Genomic DNA, 24,127 nt, shown 5'->3' with positions numbered 1-24,127 from the left:
TACATTTACTAATATTTTTATTCTTATATTTACTGCTGGTAATTAATGTGTGGACTCTTACAAAGGTATTGTGCAGAATAAGTTGATGTGCCAAAAGAAAAAACAAGTTTCTGTACTCTTTATGAGTCTTTTCATCTTTCCTGATAATTAGTTAATTCCTGTAATAGTTACATAAAGGTTTTCAAATATGAAAAAATTATTTTGTAACTCATTAACCTGGTACAAACCTGACCATTCTTAGAAATCAGCTTCAGAAAAAGTGTTTTCTCATATTTAAGTTGACAACAGTGGTCAGGTTCCCTTGCTTTAGCCTCAGTTATCCAGATATTAATCAGACTGCATCTTGAAAGCTCTGCACACACCAGCTGATTTTTCATTTTTCATACCTGGTAAGAACACTAGAGGCTCTCTGTACTCATTCATCCCCTTCTGAAAAATATACCACCAGTCATGGAAGTTGAAGCTGTTTCACTGAAGGATTAATCATGATGAACTAATGCTAGGGGTTCATGTCCATCAGTAGTCCCACTGTAATATCATCTGTAGAAAATGAAAACTCTTCAACTTCTACAATTGATTAAGTAGCATTTTTTACTGTCCCATGGGAAACACTTAATGAAAGTAGCATATAATGGGCATTTTATTCTTACAGAACATTTGCCCCTTGTCCACCACGCAGAGGATCCACTTCAGTTCAAACTGATTCTCACCTTTCATTAATTATTTGGCAGTACTTATTTCATTATTTGGCAGTGTGAGGGTTTTCCACTCTTCTAAAGTAGTTCCTGCTCCACTGCTGTTCTGTGCTGTTCCCCCAGGAACACCTGCATGAAGTTCACCATGGAAATTTCTAGTCTGTCTAGTTGTTTTGGGGTTTTTAATCATTATTTGTGAAGAGATATTTATGATGGATCAGTTCCATCACTGCAATGGCTTGTTTTGTTCAGGAGACAGTTGGGAGATTTTTTAACAATGTGCTGGTGGGTTTGTTGAGCTGTGTTTATTTATAATCAGAGCTCTCACCAGCTGACTGCTGAGCTGTTTAACTTCTCACGGAAGATTTGTTTAACTTGATTTCCTAAATATGATTAAAAGAACAGTGCTTGAGTAAATATTCTCCGAACGATTATGAGAGGCAGAACATTTAAATAGGTAAAATGACAATCAGATCATAGAATCACAAATCACGGATTCTGATGGAAAGGAACATTCCGCTTCAAATCTGAAACTGCCCTCAGAGAGGCAATCAGAGAGGTAGCGAGGGGAATACCTGGGGGTTTGAAAAACCAGTCACGGGTACCCAGAGAACTTCACAGGAACCTTAGAATCCTTCTGCCTCCACTGTTGCCATGTCCATTCTCTGCTCTGTGTTAGACCACATTTACCAAATATTTGGGGCTTTTTGACTGAGTTTGTATTTCAGGGCAGAAAACGGTGTAATATTGGGCCATATTGCCTCCCTCGCCTCAAAAAAAAAAAAAAAAAAAAAACCAAAAAACCAAAAAACCCCAAACAAACAAACAAACAAACAAAAAACTAAAGAAGAAGAAAGGAACCCCAGTCCCCGGGAGCAGAATGCGAAAGCACTTGGGGATACTGCCATTGCTCTTTCCCAGTGAACGGGTGACGACCGGGACAGCGTGTCGTTCCTTTTCTTAAAACTCAGCTTCTCTCTGGGGTCGAGAAAGTGGGTTTGGATAAAGATGTGACCCCGCCGTTACGTCCCACAAGTGCCGTTTCCGTACCGTTTCCATCCCTCATCCCGCCCTCATCCCAATCCCGCCCCGCCGCCCGCCCCGCCCAGCTGAGGGCAACGGCCTCAGGGTCGCCGCGCGCCTGCGCCGCCGCCTCCAATGGAGTTTGAACGCTTCCGAACCAGCCACTCAGAAGGGCAGGAGGCGCAGCGCTGCGCTCCCATTGGCCGCGGGGCCGCGGCCGCGTGGCGAGCGGCGTGGTGAGCGGGCCAATCAGCGCGCGGGGCTGCGACATGGCGGGGGTGGGCGCAAACGGCCGTGGGGCGGCGGCGGCGGCGCCGGGTTTGAGTCGCGGCGGGAGCGCGGCCGCCCTGAGGGCTGCGGGTACCGGGGCTGCCTGCGGGTACCGGGCTGTGGCGGCAGCCGTCGCCGGGATCGAGTTGTTGTCGCCGGACTCCGGTCGTGGCTTGACAGTGAGTGAGCGGTCGGGCGCGGGGCTGACGGTGGCAGGCAGCCGCCCTGTCTGTGAGGGCTTGCTCCCGCTGTCGTTGGTCTCTAGTTTTGGGTACTCTGAGATAGCCCAGGCTTAGCCGCGTTGCTTTGAAAGTAAATAAAGAAGCGTTGCTGGAGTCTCCTACGGAGCAGTGTGTTTTGGCGAGGAGACGCTGCCTGAGGCAGAGCTGTCAAATTCAGGTGTAAGAGTATAAAACTTGTTTATGCCAGGAGATTTGTTACAGCGAGGTTTTATGATTTGCTCTTAACTGCATACAGGTGTGTCAAAGTAGGACCTAATGGTTTAAGGTACTGCTTGGTGTTTAAATCAAGAAGCCTGTAAGGTTGTGGAATGCTGTATTCTAATTGCTGCTGAGCGTAAAAGATGCAGTTTCTTTAAAAGGGACGCTTAGTTCACCTGTTGGAAGGTCTCATTGTAGTTGTCTTTGTGTTTCAGGCATAACACTCCATTGTATGTGAAACAAGAATCTGGCCAGTATGAGCTGGGCTGTGGAGGAATGGAAAGAGGGCCTGTCCCCCAGAGTCCTGCAGAAGATCCATGAGCTGGAAAGCCAAGTGGACAAGTTTAAAAAGGAACGTCAGCAAAGGCAATACCAGCTAGAGACTTTGGAGGCAGCCTTGCAGAAACAAAAGCAGAAGGTAACCCAAAATGCTATCCTCCATGCCAAACACCGTCATAACAGTTTATTTTCTGGTAGTTGTTGTTAGGGAATGGGTTAGTGTTTTGCTTATTCTCCGTGACTGAAAGGAAAGGTAGCCCGGAATTATAAACTGTCTATCTTCATCTTACTTAGTACTCATCATGTTCTTCTCTCTGTTTAGTTCTTTTTGGTTGTTAATATAATTCTTGTTTCCTGTTTGGCATGATTGTCCATTTCTAGTTATTTATGTGTACTTTGAGGTTTTTCTACACCTCTTTATGATTAGGAAAATAAACATTTTATTGTTTTCCTCGTTAAAATCCATGATAAGGACTGGGCCTATTTTATATAACAGAGCTGCACAGTTGGCAGCATCTTCTTATTTCACCTTGTCTACAGGTACCTATTATCTTAGTTTATGTTATTCCTTAGTTTTTGCTTTGTAGATACTGGGAGTTTAGGATTTGGTGTTCCTTTTAGTTTTTTGGACTATAATTTTACACCTCATCTAACTCTACCCTGTCAGCCTTTTAAGCAGGGGACTAAAGACCTGATTGGTCAGGGTCCTGCCATGCTTCAGGTCAGCAGTGACCCATTTGGTTCAATTTTGTTTTGTATTCTTTGACTACAGCTCAGAGACAATTTACAAAGGTTGCTTGTTACTCCCTTTAGATTGCTGCAACTTTCTAGGAAATCTTTGGAAGTTTTCTTTGAGTTTCTTCTTGTGAGTTTTCAGGAAATTGTTTCAACTATTCCAAGGAACTGCTCTGGTCCCCGAACAAAAAGAAAGGGTAGTTTAAAACTCTCAGAAGCAGCAGGTAATACAATTGTCAGTCAAAGAACAGCACTGTGCCAAAGATGATGCCCCTTGGATATTCCTCCAGGGAGAAGGACATCTTTCCTGCCAGACTCTGTCTTCAAAGCTGTGACCTTTAATGATTATTGTGCACACTTTGTGGAGTGAGCCAAGCTCTTGTGGCTGCTAAAGATAAGCTGGAAAGGGAAGTGAGAGGATCAGTGAAGAATGTGGACTAATGATGATTATTAGTATTTAGGGATTGTTTAATTTTTTGAAGAGCTCATATCTCATCAATAAATAGAAACTATTAATCTCACTGAGTTGAATTTTGGGAAATGAGGGTTTTGTTCACACCCAGGAATATTTAAACAATGTGTACATTTGAGGTTTTTAGAGCTGTCTGGATTTAGAAGTGTTAGGAAGAAAATAACAGCATTGTGCTGAACCCACCACGAACAACTGAACTTTGTGTTCCTAAAATAATAAATGCACCAAAGTAGAGAGAGGAGTTGATAACTTCAAAAATGTCTCTGTGTTCCAACTAGGTTGAAAGTGAAAAAAATGAATCTGCAATACTCAAAAGAGAAAACCAGAGCTTGATGGAGTTGTGTGATAATCTTGAGAAAGCAAAGCAGAAAATTTTGCATGATCTTCAAGTAAAAGAATCTCAGGTCAACATTCAGTCAGGTCAGCTGAATTCCTGCAAGAAGGATATTGAAAGGCTAGAACAAGAACTGAAAAGGTGAGGACTTGCTGTATATCTCTAACATATTTACAATGGTTATTTCATAATTTTTTTTCCTCATGCCTTGTACATGTCCTAATAGAAGCAAATAAAGAGGAAGCTGTCTTTCAATTTTTCTTTTTTTTCTTTAGTTTTCACAAAAATCAAAGAGAAAAAAAGAGAGTTGAAATATTTGACTGCTATGACAAATAATGCAACACAATTTATAGCATGTAGAAATACCAGCTTTGTTTAAGGAGTTGCTGAGATCCCTCATTGAAGAATCTAGTGAGATTCAACAGGGTTGATAGAACTCCACTAATGTTCTCTCTGTCTGCTGTCAAATGTTGGGATAAAGAGACTGTGAGCTGAGGATATATGTGTTCCATTTATCTATTCCCAAAATTAAGTCTGGTTTGCTGAGTTTCCCCTTCCCATTATATTATTTATGTAACTATTCATTACAAAATATCAGTTACTGCATGTACCTCATTCTTGGCCATTGTTTGTGATTTTGTATTTGTCTGCCTTTTGTTTGGTACGTGATCATTTGCCCCTTCATCCCAACTGATGGTCCTCTGGAAGAGGAGCTCTTGGCATTGAGCTGTAAAAGAGAGGGAAGATAAAAAGGCAAATGTGGAGTCACTGATGCAGTGGGCTACAGCCTGGGGCTATCATCAACCTGTGCTCACTGAGCAGGATAAGAGTTACTTTATGGCCTCTGAACTCCTTAGATGGTTTCATTGGATGCATTGGTATCTTCAAGCTCCCGAAATTCCCTCCAATGGGTTGTCTGCTGTGGTGTTTTGGGTAGTGATGTAAATGGAACACATGACAAATACCCTGCTGACTGGAGAGTATTCCCTTGCATTTTGATGAAGTATGCATAGCTTTCTGCGAGTGTGCTGTATCAGAGCAACTGAAAGTTGTGTTCCTGCCATAAAGATGCTCGCTGAAGAGTAAGATTTGATATTCTCAGTGCTTACAGTTATTTGGGTGTTTAGCTGAACTACAGCTTCATACAGTAAGACCTCAAGAAGTTCTAACAGATTTCCTTCTACTTGGGGTTTGATTTTGTTTTTTGCTATGACTCCTGGGTAATTGATTAACTATATTGAAACTCTAAATAAAATATGTAATTTATATTTTTGTGTTGCACCATCTAAAAATTTTCAGTGGATGCGTCTTGACTTGATCTTTAAACTAAGTCCTTAGACTCATATAGTTTGTTAGTGTATGTCAGGCTGTTAAAAATAACTAATTAACTTTTTAGTTTCCATTATTAACTTCTGCTGCTTCTTTCCTAAACAGATGCAAATGTGAGCTTGAGAGAAGTCAGCAAACATTGACTACAGGAGATGTATCATTCAGTGGCACTCCACAGAAAAGTTTTACTGCTCCTTTAACCCCAGTTCAAAGTAATAATGGTAAATGATCCTTTTCTTCTTCCAGCACAGATGGTTGACTGACAGTTTTCTTGGAAGGTTGAGTATTTTAAACACTACACTTGTACTGAGTTGCCTAGCCCCTCCTATGTAAGTTATTTTGAAAGCATCTAATTTGTAGTGCCCTAGGTTTAAATTTCAAAATTATTAGTACAGATTGAACACATCACAAACATTACATTTTTTCAATGCTGGATGGACATGGAATAGTAATAAAATATCCTTCAGTAGGCTGCAGCAATCTTTTGTATGCCTGTTCCTGGTGTCAGCTCTTCCCTTCATGTTGTCGGTAACAAATTTCTCCCTCTACCACAGGTACTTTAACTGAAATGCAGTCAATAGTTAAATGTGCTATTTATTTGCAAAGGATTTTTTTTGCACAGACTGTTACTGTGCATGATAATCTACACAATTAATGCTCTATATCCATTTCAAAGCATCACTTCTATCGTCAAATTAGGGGCATCAAAAGTATTTAAATGAACTGGAAAAACGACAGGAAGTTTCCTTAAGTGGAGAATTCTGTAGTCAGACACCCTTATGCTCTTTGTGCTGAAAAACTTTGATGTGTTCAATATATTATATGTGTTACTTACTTCTTTCAGTGCTGTGAACAAATGTTCTGTGAGTTTGGCATCTCAGTCTTACTCCACTGGGAAATCTGAGATAATCTTTTGCTCTTGTTCCTTTTACTTTCTTCATGCATATCTGTAAAGGGGTGCAGTTAGTGGCAATGTCAAGCATTCCACTAAGCATGGCACTTCTGAAAAAGGGAAAAGATTAAAATGATTAATTGATTAAAGTTTACCTAACTTTATTTAAAATTATATTTCTGGGGAGATATTTTCCTTTGAAAGCTGGAGTGTTAAATTCATTAAGATAATTGCATCCTAGTATATTTCAAGTCAGAAGGGACCCATAGGGGTAAGAAAACCTGGCTGGATTGGGTGAAAAACTGGTTGGACTAAGGCAGATATTCATCATGTCTTTGTAGATGCTAAGTTTGAAGAACTAGAAGAAAAATACAGGAAAAAAGTACAAGAAAATAAAGAGCTAGAGTTACAGCTGAGAACCATCCAGCTTAAGGTAAGCATCTCTTAGGAATGGTTTGTGTGATATCTAAGAAAGTAACCACTGAGTGAACTTAGAAAATGAAATGGAAGACTAGTGAAAAATATTATGCATCCCATAAAATATAATTTCAAAAGAAAAAGAGAGAGAATTAATCTGTGTGAACTGCCATTGAGAACTAATCTTAGAGAATTCAGCAAAGCCATCCTCTTTAAATTGCAAAGGAAAGGAGGACATTAAAAATGAGAACACATCCTTCACAAACTGGAAGTCTCCTGCAAGCAAGAACAAGATGAAACAGTGTCAGTTATGCCAAGTTAAATACTATATGATAATAAAATAGCCTTGAAAAATATTGTGAGTAATAATTCACACCTAGAAAATAGACACCCATAAATCTTTCAAGCATATATGAAGGAGGAACAGTGTTGGCTAATCTCTGAGAACAAGATGAATAAGATGTGAAAGCCCTCAAGGAAAAAAGCCATTGCAGAAAATGTGAAATAATTTTATCTTTGGTACTTACTATGTAAAGGTTTAAAAACTTTTCGACATCAGAGCCTTTTTTTGAATCTGTGGCACAGCCTCAAATTGGAATTCAGAAGTACTCTTAAATTAGATTGATAAAATGGATAGTAATTAAAAAAAAATCACCAGATACAGAGAATATTTTCCCATTAATTGATAGGGCACTGCAGTGTGGGACTGTTTAATCACTGTGATGTGCAATGTTGCCTTATTCTTCCCTTGCCACTTGGAAGGGGACAAGGATGATGGCACTAGAGAAAAACGCTTCCAATGCTGCTTCTTGGAAATATAGTTTAGTCAGGCCAACATTTTGTCCTGGGCAAATTGTTAGAAACATGACACGATATGTTTATTGAAGCATGTGTAGGCGTATGGAGAAAAGGTCAACATTTGCTGATAAAGGCAAATCATGCCTCATATTTCAGACCTTTTGGGGGTTTTCTTTCAAGAACAAATCAGAAAATGCATAAGTCAAGTGCAACTCAGTGTAATGTTGTTGGGTATACATTGATGAAAGGGAAAAAATTGAATAAAGGGAGTTCTTGCAAATTTAAAGGAAAAGATTGAGTGCAGAGTGGCAAAAAATGGTCCATTTTTACTGGGGAATGGTCAACAGAGGAGCCTGAAAAGGCTTAGTAAAGAGACCTGTGCTATTCAGCATATTGATTGGTGTTCTGAAAAAGAGTTAAATAATAGAGTTTAATTCCACACAGCATTTTGTAACACTTGCAATAATTAAGATGGTGAGTAAAATTCAGCTTAAAAAATAATAGTGAAATAATACATCACAGGATGTATTATTCCTAAAATACAGGAAAACATAATTTGAAAAAGGTATACCTGATACATTCAGACTTCTAGTCTATGATTGCAGGAAGCATTTCTTTGTCATTGTGGCTAGTTCTGGATTCAAACTTCTGTCTCAGAAACTGTAAATTTAAATGGCATGTAGGGGAAATGGTTACCACATGCATGATTAGTTTTCTTTTCCTCTTTGTTAACAAGTTATTTTACAGGATCGGACACAGCATTCTGGACAATGTAATATAGATTTTTGGTCTTGGCACAGCTGTTCCCAGATAACAGCACATTCTCTGGTTTGACTGAGAAGACACACTGGGTATTATTACATGGTTTAGGGATTTAGTTTAAGAAAAAGTAATTCAAATGAGCTGTATTTCAAAACCCAGTTAAAAAAGCAATCGGGGCTTTACTTTTTTTTTTTTTTTTTTTTTTTTTTTTTACTTTACTAGTTTTGTTTGTTTGGGAGATTTTTCACTTAAGGAGGAGGAAAAAAGTGTCATTTTTTTTCTCGGTGTAGTTTTTCTATGGGGCAATACTGAAAGCTTGCACCTGGCAGATTTTATTATAGAAATTTTGGAGTACTCTGTTTATAAGTTTAAATATTTAAATGTGTTTTGAATTTACCTGTGATTCTCCAGTAGAAGTAAATGTTGGTCAAATATCAGATATGTTAACCTAGACTTCTCTGTTTTATTTTTTTTTGCAACTTACTTGTCTTCACTTGCGTGTAAAAATGTAGGCTTTGATTTTTTAAAATGTTGGAGTTTAAAAACTCCTCTTTAAAAAACCAAAAACTTAGGTATGTTACTTATAAAGATACACAGATCAAAATTCTTTTCTTGATATCCTGGTTTGTATTTATAGGTAACAGCTATGCTTGGAGTCTTGGGCTGAAGTTATTTAATTTACGTAGCATAAAAAATAATTATGTGTATCAGGGCTTTGCACTGGTAGGTGTTGTGATGTTATAACTACGTGGAATGATGATGACCTATTAGCTGTTAATGTTAAATTAGTTATTTTGTTTTATGTTGATAAGGAACTGTGTAAAGGTACATTCTTTTCTTTTTTTGGACACAGAAAATAAACCAACCTCATCCTCAAAGCTCTTTGAGTCACAGAGAGATTGCTCGGCATCAGGCGTCCTCATCTGTGTTTTCATGGCAACAGGAAAAGACACCTTCTAGAAACCCAGAAACACCTGCAAGGGGAAGTTCTGCAGCATCCTTCTTTCCTTGGGATAAAGAAACAAATTCAAGTGTTCTATCAGAGAAGAAAGAGTTTGACAGCAGCTTTGCTGAGAACTCAAATTCCTCCCTCATGATCCAGCTGAGGGCACAGAACCAAGGTATCTGATGCATTTCTTTAACACCCAGAGGCAGTCCCCTGTATGGTTTCATGAAAGCTGGTTTGCAGATAGAAGCAGGCTATTGAAATTAGTGCTTTAGCAAGTAAAAGAGAAAGATACTTGCTGTTGCCTTTGGCAGCTGGCCCTGTTGGCTGCTGGTGTATTTTCAGCGATGATTTTCAGTCCTACACAGAGATTACCTACAGGCTATAATATCTTTTGCATAAGGGGTATGAGAATTAGAAGGAAGCAGTTTGTATTTTTGGGCTGAGTAGGGGACATTATCTAAAAGGAAAAATGCTATTTTCCATTAATCCCATTAATCCTGGAACAATCTTCTTAAAACAGCTAAAAAACCTTTTCAGGATTTCATTGTATCTCACTGTTAAATTTAATTATATTTTTTCCTTATTTTTCTATGTTATTGATACTTTTGACTGAGCAATAATGTCTTAAAAATGGGATGATTGAACTTGCTTAGTGCATAACTGAGTTGGTCCATGATGGATGCTACTGGAAAGACAAAATGAAGTACAATCAAAACCCAACATATGGTCTTGTATTGCCCATAGTGACATGAAGAAATAATCATTCCTGATACCTGATAGTTTTAAGAAAGGAAATAGCTGGTTTGTTGTGGATTTGTTGAGCATTCACTTGAGCCTGCTATTTGTACCCTTTGGACAGCTTTTCCACTGTTCTACAAGTCTCCAAACTCTTCATTCAAATACCTCACATACAGCTTCAATTCTGGTATGCAGTTTTGAGACAGGAAAAAGATTAAAATACAAAATGGGACATTTACAGTTACCAAATAGTTGAAAAGTATTTTGGAAGCACAAAAGTTTTTGTATTTTGTGCTAAGGAAATGCTTGTAGTGGATATACTTATAAAAAAAATGTAATCGTTATTTCAGGTTACATGTTTCTGCATGTTTAAAAATAATAAAAACACCCCAAAAAATAAGCCAGCAGGAGGAACAAATTGTCTTAGCCTTTGCAGCACTTGTTCCTGAGCTCTCATGTTTGTTTCTTTCTCATGAGGTAGGAATTACTGGTTTATAGTCAACTGTCTTTCAGTCTTGATAGTTTTTGTTATTGATGTCTTAGTAGGAGACAGTTAAAACTTGTCTTAACTTGCTGAAAATTGTACAGGGTGTCTGCCTGTGCCAGGAAGTTGGGCTGTTATCAAACATTTTAAATAGGAAGTGGAAGTGTGTTGGAAGAGGTGCCTTCCAAAGCAGAAAGTATCCTTAATCTTTACTGTTTTTTTTTTTAAATTCAGAACTAAATTCCATTATTAAAGACCTAGAACAGCAATTGCAAGCTCAAGAAAAACTGAAGAGGTCCCATATGAATAAACATCAAGAGACTGAACTGGAGCTGGACAGATTGAAGTTGGAATTAACCGAGAAGGATAAAATTCTGAACAAAACCAGAGATAAACTGACTCAAACAAGTACACAACTTGATCAAGCTACCACTCAGGTAAAATGTTGTCTCACACATCTTCTGACTGTCCTTACAATTCATTGTCAGTATTCCTATGTGTCAGTTTGCAGCCATTTAGTAAGAACGAAGGTTCTCAGATTAAGTTTCTCGAGAGTTTACTGAGGATCAAGTTTTGAGAAGTATATGCTAGTTTGATATCTGTTATATGTAAAAACATTAATGCATGTAAGCAATTGCCCATTTTCTGGAAGGTTCTTACACCACCTGAAGAAATAACTTTCATACTCTGTTAAGATTGACTCAAATTCTGAAAAATATTTCCTGATCAAGTTGCATAGAGCAACAATGACATCTGGTGGCAAGTTTTGACCTGAAAAAGACTGTCACATCTTTGGCTGAAAACCAGAATTTGCTGCTTATACTGCAGGATGTTGTGGGGGCAGAGTCCTTGTATTGTAAATTGCTTGTTTTAAATAATGTCTAGGTAAAAATGCAATGCAAGATTAAGAACATATGCAATTTCTAAATGGGATTTCACAGGCTAATCCTAGGGAGTTTGAATTCATAGTAAAAATCAAGAGAATAGTACACTTGCTTGGTCAAGAATTTACAGAGTGTATGTAAGTAAATACACATAAAAATCTGAAATAGTTCAGATTTTTGCTTGTAATCATATGCAAAAGGAGAATGCCAGCCTTTAAAGTAATTTAAACTGCAGAAGGTAACAAGTAAGTGTTTTTGTTGATTATTCAAGTTGCATTACCTTCCTAAAGTTCCTTTTCACAACACTTAACAAATTTAAAATTAGTGCACAGATGTCATAATTCCTTGAATCTTCATATTTTCATCTTTCTTTTAATTTTTTTCTCTACTAGTGATTCATCTGCAGTATAGGGAAAAAGATGTTTCTGTGTGTTTCTTCTCTGGGTAGAATAATTATCCATGTTTGTTAGCAAGTTTCTGCATGCTAATTAAGTACATTGGTGAGCTAACATTTCCCACAACTCCGGTATTGGCCCTTAAAAAATAAACCTTTGCATGTAAACCTTGATCACTCTGCCTTCTCAGAGAGACAGAAACATTTGCCTGTTGATAATTCTGTGAGGATCTAGTTTAGGGGAAGTGGGTGAGGGAAAATCAAACACCTGACGTAGTCCCTTGACTTCATAAAGGCACTGTCATCATGGTGAGTTTGTGAGAAGACATAGCTGACCCAGTCTGACAGCTCAGTTTCTCTGAAAAGGGCTTAATTTTACTTTATTTGATTCCAAAAATGACTTGATTCAACTTCCTAAAGATTAGGGTATTATGTATTTAATTTTCCCTTGTTAAATTTCTGTGGGTTTAAGACAGTGGAATTATTTTACTAAACAATCAAAGGGGATTAAAAGCAGCCCAAGGGAAGGGGCAAGGTTATGCATTTAGAAACATGCCTGGGGAAGGACAGGGAGAAGTGGGACTTGCCACCATTGGAATTGATGTGCAGCCCATCCTTTAGGTGCAGTGCATCTTTTTCCCAGAAGGTTCCTTTGGTCCTGCCATCTGAAGGTGACTCCTTTCTGTTCTGTTTCTTCTTTCTTGCCCTGGAATTGGATCTCTGCCTGCCCACTCTGGACTTTGAAAATAGAACTGTATTGAGATTTTAGATTTAGTTTGTGCCTTGTAGCCTGGATTTAATCCTGGCAACCTCCCTTGTACACTTCTCTGGTACTATTCCCAGACCACAAGCACCTCTGTGTTTTTAAGTATTTTCACTCCTTGAGAGATCTGCAGCCTTTCTGCAATCACCTTTCGATGTGATCTTATGGAAATTCACAGTCCCTGCAGTTTCTGCCTAATACCTGACATCCCAATAAAACTACCTGCTTCTTATGTTCTTATTTTTACTGTTTCATTTACTCAGTAAACAGCTCTTGTTGCTGAAGAAAGAAAGTCCCATTCACCCTTTGCCATTTTTTCTTACTCTCTGGGGAAAATAAAGTACTTACTTTGCATTAACGGATTTGGTCTTGAATAAAGTTTACATTTTTTTTGTTCAGGAAGTTAGGTGAACAATGCTTCACTCTCTTGGTTGACATAATATTGACATAATCAACTGAGTTAAATAACAAGATAATGTGGAGGTGAACCTAGACATAGCTTGCTGTTTTGTTTTTTTTTTTTTTTAAGTTTAAATTGTAAAAAATACTGTTATTATCAACTAAGATATTTTCTTCTTCTTTCTGTCGAAATCAACTTGCTGAATCACTCTGAAATCTGGTGGAATATCCATTTATTTTCAGTCTAAACATGTAGTTGCTTAGCAGTTAGCAGTCGTTCTTTAGTTGGTAGCAGCCTGAGGTACTGAAAATGCAATCTATTCCTAGTGCCAGATGTAGCATTGTTCTGCAGACTGTCAAAAATTGATTTTCTTATTATCTAAATATATATAAAGATATCATCTAAAGATGTATTTATTATTGTGTGTGTACACTAAAAAATACACATTGTATTTATTATTGTGTGCGTACACTCATGTATACACATACACACTTAATACATATGTATTGAAGTATATATACTCCTCCTATACATACACACACATTTTCTCACTAACATAAGGAAGAATGAATGAGTTTTGTGCTTTGGATTGCTAAGAATTTATATGGTACCAACTGAAGTTACTGTGTTATATGAATGCTAGAACAATTGTAGTAGCTGACAGCAGTGAATTTTTTGTGTGAGAGCTTATATATATTTAAATGAAACATCACTTGCACCTTTAACACTTATGATTGATAACTAAATTATTATAGGTCCAAATGTTGGAGCAAAAGGTGAAGCGATTGTCAGAAGAACTGAATTGCCAGAGACAAAATGCTGAGAGTGCTCGTCAGTCTTTGGAACAGAAAATAAAGGCCAAGGAAAAAGAATACCAACAGGTAAGACAAGGAGAACTTTTAACTTTGACTTCTTGAGGGGATGAAATTTATTGGCTTATGCTGCGTATCTGATTTTCTGTTAGTTGCAATCACATTTGACAGAGAGGTAAAAGTTGCAAAGGTAATTGAAAAAATGGAAAACAAACATTGCAATAGGGGGGATAGTATTCACTGGAAAATAGAGAACATGTGTGAGAGATAGAATGAGATGCAAATCCATGAGAAACTAGGCTCCATTTTTCATATAATTATGTATATGTGAGCTCAAACTTAGTAACCAACTCAATTATTTCTGTGGAATTTGAGTTAATTTTGCATGCATTTCACGCAGAAGAAAATAATTTCTTTCGTATTATATCTCTATTATTCTAATTTTGGTTCATGCTCATAAGGTGTTAATATAGTCAATTAACATAAGTGTCTTTCATTTCCTTCATGCCAGCTCTTGCAGAGAGAAGTAGAGCACCATGCCTGGAATTTTTCTGCAATGAAGTTATAGTTAGTATTAACAGCATTAATACTGATTTGGAATAGGGCTAAACTTTTTGTATTTTTCTTTTTAAGCTTAATAAAGTAATCAGTGTTAGGAAATCCAAGACACAGGTTCAGAAGTGATAGTGCTATTGCAGATGGGCATTTCAAGTTTGCTTTAGGGATTGAATGTAAGGGCATTGCCCTGAGGAAGACTGGTTGTTGTGTCAAATGTTTAACCTGAAACCTTTTCTCTAAGATATGTCCAGACAGAGAAGTGCTGGTGAAGTAGCCAATAAACAGTGCTGATACCAGCACTCTTGAATGAAAAAGTGATTTTACAAAGTCTGTTAGTCAAGGTGCTACCTCAGGATCTCAAATTGATGCTGAACCTTGTCTAGAAGTGGTAAATTGGGACAACTGGTCTTCGCATTTGAATAGTTGTAGCATCATTATATTAATCAAAAGATGGGTTAAACCTTATGTCCATAAACCTTATGTCCAGGTTTTTCCTTTTTTTTAGTTAGCTAAATAAAGGCCTTCATAAAATTAATATGTTAGCCCACATACTGCCATTCTAAATTGTTCAGCAAGGCCATTAATTAAGAAGAACTCTTTTTCTGCAGTGGTTAGGATCTGTGAGCTGTTACAGGTTCATAAAATGTTTGTTTAGTGTTCATTTATTTATAATATTAGTCTGTCAAGTCCTATTTAAAGGCTCTGTTTTGCATCTTCTTGCAAAAAAATTTGTGCAACATTGTGGGAAAACCCCTAATTTACAGTATGGTAAGTAATAGCAGAGATGAACTTGTCTACTTGTACTGTAATGTAATTCCAATATGAAATTTACCTTTAGTATGAAAATTTTTGACAATATTACTTCTCTTACTTTTGGATTAAATTTTTTCCCTTTCTGTACAGGAATGCGACAGTAATTAAGTTCTTGAGCAGAAGACATAAACTGGGTTAATGTCATTCTTGCCTATGTGGCATTTGCCTCATGAATTAAAGCTGTGTTTAAACTGTTTGCTGAGTAAGACGAGTGTCCCTGAGGGAGTACCTCCTGATAAAAATCAGTTGTCATTTCTGCAATAACCAAAATAGAGACATATTGTAGTCATGTGTTTATTTCTTTGCTTCTCTGCCACTGTTTTCTAGGAACTCTCTTGTCAGCAGCGTGCCTTGCAATCACTGGATCAGCAGTGCAACCAGATAAGAAACAAACTGAACCAGGAGCTACAGCAAGCCAAAAATGACTTCAATGTTCTGCAGGCAGAATTTGACAAAGTAGGCTTTTTTAGCATTAAAGTCCACTACTAGAGTGGCATTTAGTTGTCTCAACAGCACTGTAATTATACATAAAGCAAAAAAATAATTCGTGTGGCATCTTGTATTAATGTTTTTACAGTATGTATTAGATAGCTACTAACAAAGAGATCATTTCCCTTTGGAAGAACAGTCCCATTTACATATACCCTAGCCATGCACTCCTCATGTGATCCCAGAGAGAGCTGATAGAGGAGATAAAAAAGCAAAGAAAATATTACATTTAAATTAGCATATGTGTATGCAGAACCAAGTGTTTGCTATCAGTTTAACTCCCTGAACTGGTTCTCCTCCAAATCAGATGAGTGTTATGGCTTGTGTAAGAAAGCTCAGTATGAAGGAGCTCTTCCACAGCTTTGGCAGCAGGTACCTATTAAAACACATCAGTTGTCACAAACTCTCAATTTTCAGTAGTTTAAAAAGCAGCCCAAGCCTCAGGAGTGGGTGACCAGAAAAAAGGAACATTTATAAGCCTCCAAAATCCCTTGAGCTCAAGAGTAACTGATTTTCTAAAAAGGGCCACATGTTCTTGAAAGTTGTATTGAGAAGCTCCATTTGCAGGCATCCTAAACTGAAACATCATTTCTAAAACTGCCAACAGATTTCTTGCAGTCTTGTTTTATTTTAGAAATATAGCTGTGGGGCTCCATTCAGTCAAAAGTTTTTACTGGAGGCTTCTTTATTATATGCGTATTCTTTTGTATATGCTTACTGAAAAATTGATGAAATTGAGAGGACAATAAGTGCCTTTTCAAAGAAAGGTAGTTTACTTGATGACTTTGGAATAGATATTTTTTTTTTGACCCACTAGTGTAATTTTCTTCCTTTTTAATCTGGAGTGTTTTAGAACTCTTTTGAAAGACTTAAAACCTGTTCATTTTTAAAAAAATCTGTGTCAACAGAGCTGTAATTGCAGTTACGATCCTGACTTTGATTCCCATAGCTTAGCAAAAAGCCAATTGTATTTCAATCTCATTTCTGTCCTACAGATATCATTGTGGTGATATAGCTTCAAGTTGGATGAGTTAATCTTGTTTCAGACAGTCTAGAAAAGTATGTATTTTAGAGACATCCCATCTTTTTGGTCAGAAGCAAAGGAGTGGGAAGGCAAACAGCAACTTTTCTCTAAATACCAGTAAAGCAGCTCTTGGGTTCAGGGTGGGATAAAATAATGTAGTTTCATTTTGTAGCAGAATGTTGAGTTCAATAATTGGAGTTTAAAAAAAATTGTTCCTGTGATTACAATGTTGGTTTTCCAGGTAATGGCAGCAAAACAACATTTGGAACATGACACTGGTGATCTCACCCAGAAGCTGTGCAGAGCAGAGCAGACTTTATCAGCAGCCCAGGCTAAGGAAGCTGACCTGACAAGAAGCTTTCAGGTGAGCAATGCTGAGGAGTATTTGGCAGAATTAATACCATAAATCAGCAATTTGTAAACACTTGATCCTCTGGAGCATGTGCTCACAATTGTATTTTTCCCCATAAGCCATCTTTAAACACTTTTGTGTTTATTATATATTAATAACTCATCCTAGTTGTGACAAAAAATGAGGCCTTCCCTAACATCATGGAAATCAGTGCAGTTTCTGGAGTTAGGTGTGTGGTTAGGATTCATTGCTGCAATGCTGATGATATGGTTCTAGTTCATGTTGGACTTACTTTTAAAAAAAATGTATTGTGTTTCAAGAGATGTGTGCTTTTGGTTTTGAAATAAAAGTCAAATAGTTAATACATGTTTGATTTTGAAAGTAAATTCCAGAATCATTGACTGCTGCTTTGATTCATACTGTTAAACACAGTGACTTTGTACAAATACTATTTCCTCTTTTAAAAACATGCATCTCTCTTAGAATAAGACAGTCCAATAAATATGCAATATTGGAAAAACTTTCTCCCAAATGAAGGTAATTTCAGAGAAGTTTCTGTATGCTTTAAACATGCAGAAAGCTTTTCACTTTAAAGTCTTCTCTGTCTTCTCAGTTACATTGTTTTGCTTTGGTGGCAACCAGAACAGCTACACTTGAAATTGTTCCAGTTTTGCCACTGGAGACCTCTCAATGCAAATTTTATCCTTTATTTGGAGAATCAGCAGTAAGTAGGAAAACCAGCTGGATACCTGTGTAATCCGTGTCGCAGTTTGGTTTTGTTAAACACTCTCATTTTGCTTGTTACCAGTTGTCATCAGCAGATATAAAATAACCTGGCATAGTCTCTGCCAAAGAATTACATTCAAAATTCTCAGCAAAAGTCTAAAGTAAAATAGTGGATTTTGTTCAGATTGTCACAAACATTTGTGGGTGTTTAGTGTAGTGTGAAAATTTAAGTACGTTCTTGCTGGCAGATGGCAATGTCTGAGAACATTCCCAGCTGTTGGAATGTGACTGTTGCTGGAACAGCACTTTGCGTGGTTTTGGCCCAGCTGACTGGCTCTCTCTCGTACATTGGCTTGTTGAGCAAGTCCAGAGGAGGCCCCCAAGGGCATGATTCGATGAATGGAGCACCTCTCCTACGGGGAAAGGCTGAGAGAATTGGGTTTGTTCAGTCAGGAGAGGAAAAGGCTTTGGGGTGACCTAATTGTGGTCTTCCAGTTTCTGAAGGGAGCCTATTAAAAAGATGGAGAGAGACTATTTACAAAGGCATGTAGGGACAGGACAAGGGGAAATGATTTCAAACTAACAGAGGGGAAGTTTGTATTAGACACTAGGAAAAAATTCTGTACCCAGTCTAGCAAGGGAGGCCCCTGCCCATGGCAGGGAGGTTGGAACTAGATGACCTTTAAGGTCCCTTCCAACCCAATGTATAATTCTATGGATATTGGGAATGTTTGCACCAAATTGAAATAATTGGACCTTTCAGCCATTTTAATTCCTTAAACTTGTTTTTCTTTCCATAGACCACCCTAGGTTTTGTAATGAATGTCTTAGTTTAATTCATGTACTTGCATTGCAGCTTTGAATGCAAGGGGTTTAGATGCTTGGACTTCTTGGAAAATTTATTAAGATTGCTAGAAAGCTTATTCATTAAATTTATATGTGACTAGATTTTTTTTATTTAAAGTGTGGGTAGGGAAAGCTGTGAGTAGAAGGGAAGACAACTGTTAGTGACAGTGACAGTTTTAATCATGTTCTGAGGGTAATTTATTTATGTTGTTGCAAAAACAACCCTGCCACGCCAGCAAGCTTTTAATTTTTCCATTCAGACCTTTCCATTTCTTGAGCTTGGCTTTTGTGAATCCTATGCCCATCTGCTAGTAGTAAATGGATGAATAATTGACAGTCTGTTTCCATTTGGACCATGCCAGTTCCATGGCATCTGTTGTCCAGAGCACAGGAGTTTGGAGAACAAGGATGGGTCTCCTTTAAAAGAACTTGAATTTGGTTTCCTAGGTGCGATGTAGTTACACAGTGTTTTTTCGTGGTGGTCATAGTGTGTTCTGTTTGCTTGTTTGGAGTTTTTAAAAATCAGTCTATTTGAAAGAAAGTGCTGTTAATTGCAAAACAACCATCTGAAAATGTAAGCACTTCTAAATATAAATTGGCCAGTGTTGCCATGTTGTTGATGTTCAGTAGAAAGAGAATTTGTCTGTACACGAGATGGCAAGTGAAATCTGATCTACGCATTTCGTGCTAATTTTGATGCCATTGCAGGGATTTGTTTACTGAGCTGCTTTGGGAAAGTAGACTGACTTAAGCAGCTCAGATTTTGTAGAATCTGTCCTGTTCCATCTCTTTCTGTGAAATCATGTGGAGCTGTTTGTTCTGTGCTAACAGGTGATGCTGACTGCATCAACTGGCAGCATCTGTCTGATGCTGCCAATTCGCTAAGAATAAAAAATTCAGCTTATGTTTCCAAGCAATGCTTAGGAACCCAGGCATGGATTCCCAAAGTCTTAACAGGATTTAATGGAATATCTTTACTTTGATTTAAATGAACTGATTCCGTTGATCTCCTTATCAATTTACATGAAATATGGCCTTATTTGGTTTTGGTTTAGGAAGTGAAGCAGGAGAAAAATCTTCTCAATTGTCAACTTGAAAAGAAATCGCGAGAGATCCACCAGCTTGAGGAAGAGCTAAATATGATTAAGCAATCTCTAAAGCAAAGCCAAAATCTTGCAGAAGAGATGAAAAGTGAGTTATGATATTGAATTTACAGAACTGTTTCTGGATGTTTCCTGCAATGCTGTAAGTTTCATTGTGAATTAAGTAAAAAGTTTCTGCTGAGGAACATGATTAGTGTTTTTTAAGAACATTGAGTTTGTTGTCAATGAAAATGAGTTTTTTGTCTGTCAACGTATTTGGTTCCTGAAGAGATGCTGTTTTGAAAAGAATCAAAGTGTACTGAACTTATCAGCAAATTTGTTTTCATAGAATCTTTTTTAAATGGAAAACCTCTTTTTAGCAGTTCCTTTATGGAAAGCTGACTGTATGTAGTGTCTGATAGCCTAAAGTAATATAAACATCCTTCATCCAGAGATCTAGTTTGAGTGATGCTTTACAGTAGGATGAGAATTGAAAATAATAAAAGTAAATAGTATCATCTCATCTGGGAAGTTATCAGAAGACTTGCCAGTACTGACTGACAAAGATTTGATGGTATTTTCTTCTACAGATAAGAATTCTGTTCTGGAAGTGGAGCTGAAGTTACTGGAAGAGAAATTTAAAAGGCAAGAGAGCTCACTTTCACTGGAGAACCTAAAAATAGCTTTAGCTGACGTGGAAAAGCAACAAGAGTCTACCCGAGGTCTCCTAAAGGAAAAAGATAATCATATTAAAGAACAAGACTGTAAAATAAGTAAGATGGAGGGAGAATCAGAAGCTTTGCAGAGACTTCTTGGATTAAAGCAGAGAGAATGTGAAGAATTGCAAAAAGAGGCTACTGTTTTTTCTCAATGGAAAAATGAAACTGATAATCTTATAAATAAACTTAAGTCTGAAAAGGAAGGTATGCTGGCTCATATTAATAACTTGGAGGGTTCCCTTCAAAATCAGCAAAGCAAAAATCATGAGCATAGTGAGAAACTTAGAATAATGCAAACTGAAAATGACAGGAAATCCACAGAGATTAGAGAGCTGAAAGATATGCTGGAATGTAAAAGTGCAGAATTGGAAGAACAAAAAAAAGCTTTTGATGAATTTAAGCAGAAAGCAGAATGTTCTGATAAAAAGTATTGCAAAGAGATAGAAAATATGTCCTGTAAAATATTCCAGCTCACCAACCGAGTTGCTGAAGTAGAAGAAAAGTTACAATTGGAAGCAAGTCAAGGACTGCAAAGGGAGCAGTGCTATCATGATCTGCTTGGTGAATATGAAAAAATCTGTTGTCTTGTAAAAGCAAAAGATACTTCAGAAATGACAGAAGATGGAGAAGTTAAAAGCAGACAGGATAAGACTCCTTTAGAGAATTTGCAATTTGCAGCAACTAACTCCAACACTGGAGTGCTGGATCATGAATGTGCAGGAGCTCTTGTAGAAATGGGAAAAACTAAATATCTGTCCAATTTACAAGAGCAGATCTCTCTTCTCGAGAGTTCTTTAGCAGCTCAAATGCAGCTGAATTCAAATCAGCAGCAGCAGTATGAAGACTTACTGCAAACAAAGAGTGAAACAGAACAAAGGTTATTTGCAGTAGAACAGTTGTACACAAGCCTCATGACAGAAAATGAGCAGCACATCAGTGATTTGCAAGCGGATATTTCAGCCCGTCAGGAATTGGTTGAAAAAACTTCAGCTATTCTTGAGGAAAAGGACATGCAACTGCAAACTTTGAATGAAAGATTGGAAAACAGAGAAGTTGAGCTTCAGGATTCAAAGATCAATAATAAATTGTTTGAGGAGTCACTAAGGCAGCTGAAACTCATGTCTGAAAGATGGGATTCAGAGAAGAAGGACATGACTGCAATGATTTGCTCATACAGTAAAAAAATTGGTGAACTTACTGAAGAAAATACAGCCCTTAGGGATTTAAGCAGTGCTTTAAAGCAAGAACAAATAACTTTACTGGAGGCAAATAAAAATATTTATGATAGTTTAAAGGAAAAAGAAGAAATAATTTCTGAAATGTCTGGAAAACATGAGGAGGAAAGACAGCGTATTCTGTCAAGAACAGAAGAAATCAAGACAGAACTTGAAGTTTTGCAGGTGAAGTATAAATCAATAGAAGAAGAAAATGGAAAAATTATGAACATTCTCAGTGAACAGACAATTGAATTACGTGAAAAAAAAGCAAAATTAGAACAAGAGGAACAGGTACTTAGTGAGAACAAAGATATCTTACATAAACTAATAGCCTCAGAAGAAATAAAAAAGGACTTGGTTCGTGAACTTCAGCAACTGCAGTCAGAATTTTCCAACATCCAAAATGTGCCTTCTGTGGAGCTTGACTGTTTAAGCCAGGAAAGGTTAAATGTCAGCACAAGACAAGATACAATGCAAGAGAAATGTGGCTTTGTATTTCAAGAAAAGGAGCAACTGGGGAAGGAACTACCCATAAAAAATGAACCTCTAGTGTGCAATGTTAATTGTGAGCAACGACTCTGTTCAGAACAGTTGAGAAAGTCCATGGAAGAAAAGGACATTGAGCTGAATAAATACCAGGTTAAACTTGAGCTTCTTCAAATGGATTTTGAGGATAGCGAAATCTCTCTAAAGAACTGCAGGTTAGAAGTGATGCAGCTGGAGACAACTTTAAAAGGCATGGAAGTGGAACTTGAGAAAAGTGTGAGAGAGAAAGAGAGACTGCAGCAAGAACTACTGTCTGTTAAAGAACCGAAAACTGCAGATTCTTTGCTTACAGTATTAGAGGAAGATGGCCACTCATTGGAGTATAATTTCAGTGACATTTCCCAGGATTGTAGCAAAAGAGGAATAGATGAAAGTCCCTCATCAGTGTTGCTGGCATCCTCTTTGCAGGTAACCATAAACCAGCTGAGTGAGCTTGAGAAAATGTGTGAGAGGTTGCAGAATGAAAACACTGCATTGGCCTCAGGATTGAAAGATGCTAAAACCAATGGTAGCACAAGTATTAATAAGGAGGAAGAGGAGACAGATGATATAATGATTGCAGATAGCATTTTAAAAGCTGAGAAAGCTGGTTTTCCTGATGAACTTATGGATCAAAGTGATAACAGTGACCTGAGAATGTGTTCTGATAATAAGGAATTGTCCTTCAGACTTAAAGAATGCAGTTCTTCTGACTATGAAGATTTAAAATTGTCCAGCAAAGAAGTTAAAGTACACTTTGCAGAAGTAAGAGAGAAGCTTTTGACTTTTCAAGATGAACACCTAAAATTATATGAACAGCACAGCAGTATGAGCTCAAAGATATGTGAGCTGCAGTCTTGTATTGAAATACTGAAAGCAGAAAATTCTTCACTATCGGCAAGTCAGAGCAGTGCTCATGTAGGTTCTGTGCAGGTGTCACTGTCATCCAGCCAAGATGACACGCTGCCCAAATTGGATGAAACTAAGGCCACAGATTCTTCCTCAGACCTTTCTGTAAATCCTTGCTTATTAGAACTAAGTGAGGTGGTTGATTCTCATAACAGTGGTTCATGCAAATGGACAGAGGAAATGAATCAGACAGACAGTTTGGTAGAAGTAATTTCAGAGGATGCAACAGAAGTTTTGGTTGAAAAGTGTCATAATGAACACAGTTTGGATTCTGTTAGAGAGCTCAGGAGTATTACTCCAAGAAAATCCAGCCTTGAAAATAGCATTGAAGAACTTCAGATGCTCTGTCAGACGTATGAGAAGTCCATCAAGGTGCTTGAAGATCAGTTTCATGTTCAAGAGAATATGAAAAATGAGGAAATACAAGAGCTGAAAGAAATTATACTTTCTGAAAGGAAAGAAATAGATCATCTCAAACAACAAAATCTATCTGAAAAGGAAGAGTGGCAGCAGAAGCTGAATAATGTGACTATGGAGATGGAGTGCAAACTGGCAGCAGAAAGAAAACAAACTGAGAATCTCTCTTTGGAGCTAGAAGCAGCAAGACTCCAACTACAGGTCCTTGATTTAAGTTCTCATTCACTGCTGTGCACAGATATTGAAAATGTAAGTAATTGCTGTCATGCAAATGAGTTTTATGTAAATCCTTTGATTGTCGTCACTCAGATTTTTTATTTTTTTTACTGCAAAAAATCTGTTTAAAATTGTGCCTCACAGAAGCAGTACTACTTTTTGGAGAAAGAAGAAAAATAATCCATACTTGAGAAGTAATCTTTGAACTTTTAGAAATGCTAATAATAATTCACTGTGTCATGTAGACACCTATTTTCTCAAAATACAGAGGGGTGCGATATCTTTGCACATAGTTTTTCAGCAGTTTTATCTAAAATTTCTCCCTCAATACCTTTAAAACCTTTTTGGCCAAAGATGTGTGTAT

At 37.4% G+C, this 24,127-nt stretch overlaps 1 protein-coding gene across 1 annotated transcript in view; it reads left to right on the top strand.

Moving 5' to 3' along the window:
- The first annotated feature begins 1,988 nt into the window (after window positions 1-1,988).
- CENPF (centromere protein F) overlaps window positions 1,989-24,127 on the top strand; it is a 38,487-nt gene continuing 16,348 nt past the window's right edge. Inside the window, exons 1-12 of the mRNA XM_074537092.1 lie at window positions 1,989-2,167; window positions 2,644-2,846; window positions 4,193-4,389; window positions 5,683-5,798; window positions 6,811-6,902; window positions 9,300-9,567; window positions 10,852-11,054; window positions 13,814-13,939; window positions 15,569-15,697; window positions 16,996-17,118; window positions 19,734-19,869; window positions 20,351-23,796. Of these exons, the coding sequence (XP_074393193.1) occupies window positions 2,685-2,846; window positions 4,193-4,389; window positions 5,683-5,798; window positions 6,811-6,902; window positions 9,300-9,567; window positions 10,852-11,054; window positions 13,814-13,939; window positions 15,569-15,697; window positions 16,996-17,118; window positions 19,734-19,869; window positions 20,351-23,796 (4,998 nt within the window). The 5' untranslated portion in view covers window positions 1,989-2,167; window positions 2,644-2,684. The remainder of the gene's footprint in view (window positions 2,168-2,643; window positions 2,847-4,192; window positions 4,390-5,682; window positions 5,799-6,810; window positions 6,903-9,299; window positions 9,568-10,851; window positions 11,055-13,813; window positions 13,940-15,568; window positions 15,698-16,995; window positions 17,119-19,733; window positions 19,870-20,350; window positions 23,797-24,127) is intronic.

Source organism: Zonotrichia albicollis, chromosome 3 (assembly GCF_047830755.1).
Source record: "Zonotrichia albicollis isolate bZonAlb1 chromosome 3, bZonAlb1.hap1, whole genome shotgun sequence".
In the NCBI taxonomy this organism is placed as follows: domain Eukaryota; kingdom Metazoa; phylum Chordata; class Aves; order Passeriformes; family Passerellidae; genus Zonotrichia; species Zonotrichia albicollis.
Note: the sequence above shows the minus strand (reverse complement) of the source record. Positions and strands in the feature narration are given on the sequence as shown.